At 44.4% G+C, this 5,000-nt stretch overlaps 1 protein-coding gene across 1 annotated transcript in view; it reads left to right on the top strand.

Annotated features, from left to right (window-relative positions):
• Positions 1-4,383: 4,383 nt before the first annotated feature.
• ptprna (protein tyrosine phosphatase receptor type Na) overlaps positions 4,384-5,000 on the top strand; it is a gene marked incomplete at both ends in the record, with an annotated part of 26,135 nt that continues 25,518 nt past the window's right edge. The window contains one exon of the mRNA XM_083682069.1: positions 4,384-4,459. Coding sequence (XP_083538195.1) covers positions 4,384-4,459 — 76 coding nt within the window. The remainder of the gene's footprint in view (positions 4,460-5,000) is intronic.

Raw genomic sequence — 5,000 nt, 5'->3', positions numbered from 1 at the left:
AAACTTGATTAATAAACTTTATTTTTATAATGAAGAGAATGTCGTGCCTCACCTTCCAATACAAAGTGTGAAACTGTCAGATGGAGGTTAACTCATTCACAATACACCTACTATACAGTACATCTACATAGCATAGAGTTAACAATGATTATTGGGGGCGCTTAGTGGCGTAGCACACTAATGCGCTTACCACATAATCGCAAGGTTCCTGGTTCGATTCTGACCCCCACCCTGACGATCTTGCATGTCATCCCTCCTCTCTCTCCCATCCTTCCTGTCAATCTCTACTGTCTCTATCCCAATAAAGCAGAAATGCCCTAAAACCATATTTTAAAAAAACAATGATTATTGGAATTTCTCTGGTCTGGAAGAAGAAGCTAAAGAGACATGCATGCTCAAGGAAATCGCTTTTAAATCACTCTTGTGTACAACAGTACAACTTTTGGATCCTGATTCAACCTGAATGTTTCTTACTGTTTGTCAGAAGATGGAAGATCAACGTTCCCCTGCTGTGGTCCAGAACAGACAGGCCTGTAGTTTATGCTCCGGTGTGTACTGGAGAAAGCATCACCGCATCTTTCCCATTCTCTCATCCTGCCTTCTGAAACAGTGTAGCATTCTGACAGGGTAGCGATGTGTTCCCGCTCTCCTTCGACACCCATATAGTTAAAATTAGGAAGGAGAATTTAATAAGCTACATTTAATAAGCTATGGCAGTTTTGAAGCCACCAGATACACAGTAAATCATTGTTTTTACCATGTATGGGCTCTATAATGTTTTACTATCAGGGTCATATGTTCTGTAATTCTTTGTGGACATTTTTGGACAGACTTGAAAGGGATTGTTAAAAAACCACCACCAACCCCCCACCAGCCATCCACCAGACCCCCCCCCCCTCCAACACCCACCACCAACCCCCCACCAACTAGCCCCCCCCCACCACCACCACCAACCCCCACCAACAAGCCCCCCCCCAACTCCCCACCAGCCCCAAACCAACACCCCCAAAAACACCCCACCAGCCCCTCCCTGGTAAGTGAGTTGACCCTGGCACGAGTCTGCTGAATGGACATGGGGCTCCTTGCCAGCGCTTAAAGCGGTTTGGCCCATCATGCCTGCCAATTCAAGAGGCCTGGGCGTTGGGACTGGACGGACGTGCTGCTCACTGCCAAAGGAAAAGCGCTGAGTCAGACTCATCCAGGCCTGTAGATAAACTCCAATGCCACAACAACAACCTTCATGTTTGCTCTATACTAACAGGGATAAAAGGAGTCGCTATATAACCTACTCTGTGAGCCAAAATTCAGGTTTAAAAGGTATAGTTTTGTTCAGGCGAAACACAATGGTGTTTTGTTTGACAAAGCGAATCGCTCGACACACTGATGAAGTTAAGAGTAGTTTATTTACATTTACATTCATGGCATTTAGCAGACGCCTTTATCAAAAGTGACTTACAACAAATACATTTGTTTAAGTGAATCATCTATCCATCAGTCATCATAAGATAAAGTAATCAATGCTCAGGCCAGGGGCCATTGGCAGTCACAATGCTAGAAGAAGGATTTTATTATTTTATTTTTTTTATTAACAGGAGAGAAACTTGTACTGGGGGGTAGTGGGGGTGAAGAGGTCTTTAGGAGGGAGTTTATCTAACGTAAACATGAGGGGGATTACTCATGACTGAACGGGTGTCGTTTGAGACAGTGATATAGAAAATGACATTATACGACCCTAAATAAAGACCCACCTGGTGGACGGATTGAACCTCTTTAGATATGTGAAACTTTAATCTGGAGTTTCCCTGGGAAACTTCCCCCTGGGAGACGGAGCTGAAAGAATATGTATGAGCCATGAATGGCATGTCCCTATCCAGAGGGGGGTCTACTGTTGCCTGGAGACCCTGAACACAGACACAGAAACTGACCTCTGCTCCAGTTCTCCATCCACCAATTTAGCTCCGTGGACCATTCTAGTCCTCCTGTGCCCATAGTCTTGTATATTTACCTACCTGGCCTTTGAATATGTAATACTTTCCATTGCTTTCTTGGGAGGAGAAAGGCCATGATTTTATTATTAGCAGCATGAAAACCTTAGCTCTGACATAACGTGGATGGCTATATCCTCATGGTGTTAATGCGAATTTAATATACCATTCTCTCACAGAGTCCGGCTCTGAATGTAGCACATTTTTACAACCCTCCCCTCCCATTCTCCTTCACAGGGAGAGGCATGGACACATAATCCCCAGCCATAACTCCTCCAGTTGACAGGTCCAGCTGGTATTCCAGACTGGTATTCCGGGTTGGAGAGGGTTGTGCCCTGCGGAATGTGGGGCAGGTGGGTGCTGGGGAAACAGGAAAAAAGCATGCTGGGAAATATGGGGGGGCTGATATTGAGTCCAGTCAGCTTGTTAAGTTTGCTGTGTGGAGACGTGGGGGGTGTGAGGAGTATGTGAGGTGAGAGGGGAACGGGTGGGGGGCAAAAAAAAGACGGTTGGGGTGTGGGGGGAAGAGAGAAAGGGACAGGTAGAGACAGAGAGAGGATGAGAGAGAGAGAGGGGGGGGGAGAGAGAGAGAGAGAGAGAGAGAGAGAGAGAGAGAGACAGAGAGACAGAGAGATGGTGGAAATGCCATGACATTTGACACTGTGTGCGGGGAGGTGTTGGGGAGACGTGGGTGGTACTGCGTGGGGTCATCGGTCTAAAACTCACACCCGCTGCCAAGCAACAAAACCAACACACACATACACACATGCCAGTGAGGTGAGCCAGCACACGAGAGTGTGTGTGTGACCGGGGAATGAAGGGACGAGAAAGAGAAAGAGAAATAGATCAGAAGAGTCTCACGTCTCACAATGTGTCACATAAACATAAACAGCTTCATGAGAGCTGCTTTCACAAATAGAAATATGATCTGGTTATTTTCACTCTAATACCACAATCTGATGACAATATGTTAAAAATGTAATCAATGACATCAGACGGCATGCTACGCAAGACTTATTTCCAGCAAGATAACTGGCTCTCCATTCCAGTCTAATCTGAAAGCCATTGTTTACAAGGCATCAACAATAAGCCACTTTTTTTTTTTGTTGCAGTATTTTCATTTCCACAACCACTGCCCACTCACACATTTGATTTTGAACAACACCATGTCTATTCTCCTGCACTGTGGGTGTTATTGTGTGAGGCCCTACTGTGAACCCCATGAGTCAGTGACTGACTCTACCCACTCTGTTCAAACAACTCTGCACTGATTCTGGAACACCTGGGAGAACTGTTTATTCCCTTATGTACACCTACTCTTCAACAACATGTGGGAGAGAAGACTTTGTGTGCAGTAAAGCCATGTGGACACTAGGTGTCACTGCAGCCATAATGATTTCTACACGCAGCCCACACTACTGTAGCGCTACAGGAGGAAACATACGATAGTCTATGAGATATTCGATAGGCAGCACGCATGAGCAAGATAAACCATCTTTGTGTCCATTTGTTCCTTGTCATTGTTTAGGTTGTAGGTTTAAGGTGTATCCTGGTTTGTCCTGATTCCTTTCATGATGAATCTCTCAGACGTGTTACTCAGGTGGTGTGGTGTACTCTGCTGTGTACTCTGGAGATACTGGTACCTGCCTTGGCTCGTACACATCACATACCTGTAGCCCAGGTTTCCACATAACCAAGTACACTATGAGAAAAAAGGTTCTACCTAGAACCAACAAGGGTTATATGACCTGTCGCTGTATAGAGAACCCTTTGGTGAACACGTTATGATGCCAAGTAGAACCCTTTGTGGTGGTTCTTCAACAGGGTTATCCTACAGGGATAAGCTGAATAACTATTTATTTAGTTATTTAAGAGTAGGGTAGGTATATAGTCCAGAAAAAAAAATGCTGTTGAAAATCGGACCACAAATCAATGCAACGAAGGAATCTCATTCTACATTCCCCCCTGCTGTCTGAAATATCTGAGCGTCAGAAGAACAACTCAATTTCATTGGTTCAGTGCGTCTTCCGCTGCAAACATCTTGAGAAATCTCTAAGGGTCTTTCAATGACGTAATTGCGGGTCTCCGCCTGATATATTGCGGGAGAGAGACAGGAATTGAGAGATTCCGGCTCCAGATCCGCTCCAGACTTTCCAGGGTCTTGAGTGTCGTGTGTGTGTATGTGTGTGTGTGTGTGTGTGTTTTGCCCCCCTTCTGCGAAAAACCAATAGCAAGTTAATGCACTTTGCCCAGATTTCTGTTACCTGGGCTGTACAGTGAGGCACAGGGGGACTGCACGGAGCTCGGAGGGACAACATGAGGAATTAAATCGCAACCAAGGGAACGGGAATAAATTGTATCTGAATATCCATCATTAGCCTTTAGGGTGGTGTCTACCATGCAACAGCCAAAGATATGGCGATCTTTGTTTTTGATGACCGTGTTCTACCAGCTTGGGATGTCAAGCAAATACGGTAAGATGATGGCGAGTGTCGGGAATATATTGAGGGGAGAGACGGAGGTGGCAGCAGCAATAGGAGATCAATGGGAACCAGTGTATGCAAATACAGTGTGGACCGCAATAGACCAACATCATGGAGGGTCGTCTGTCTTTTCTAAGACATAAGTCTAACGAGTAAATGTTAATTATTGTTAATTAACATCTATTAGATTAGGCTATGTAATGATTTGAGCTCTGTTTTAATTATCAAATATACTGTACCATCCAGCCTGCATCATTGGATGTTTTTAGTTAGTTTCATATAATCAACTGATTCATTTTCAACTAAGCAGTCATATTTATTTTTTAATATGTTGACCCAAATCTACGCTGTTTATTTGAGATGCAGTTTTAGTTTGTGGCAAATGTGTCATCTCAGAGTGGGCTACTGTAAACATCTGCTGCTATCTGCTATAAAATGAAAGTTGAATAGTCATATTCGCATCAAAATAAACACATTCTGTTCACATTCTGCAATAGGCGAATCAATATTGTACTGTGTGTCAACCTGCTTC

Source organism: Argentina silus (assembly GCF_951799395.1).
Source record: "Argentina silus genome assembly, chromosome: 12".
NCBI lineage: Eukaryota > Metazoa > Chordata > Actinopteri > Argentiniformes > Argentinidae > Argentina > Argentina silus.
The sequence above is the reverse complement of the archived record's forward strand: the minus strand, read 5'-3'. Positions and strand labels throughout refer to the sequence as shown.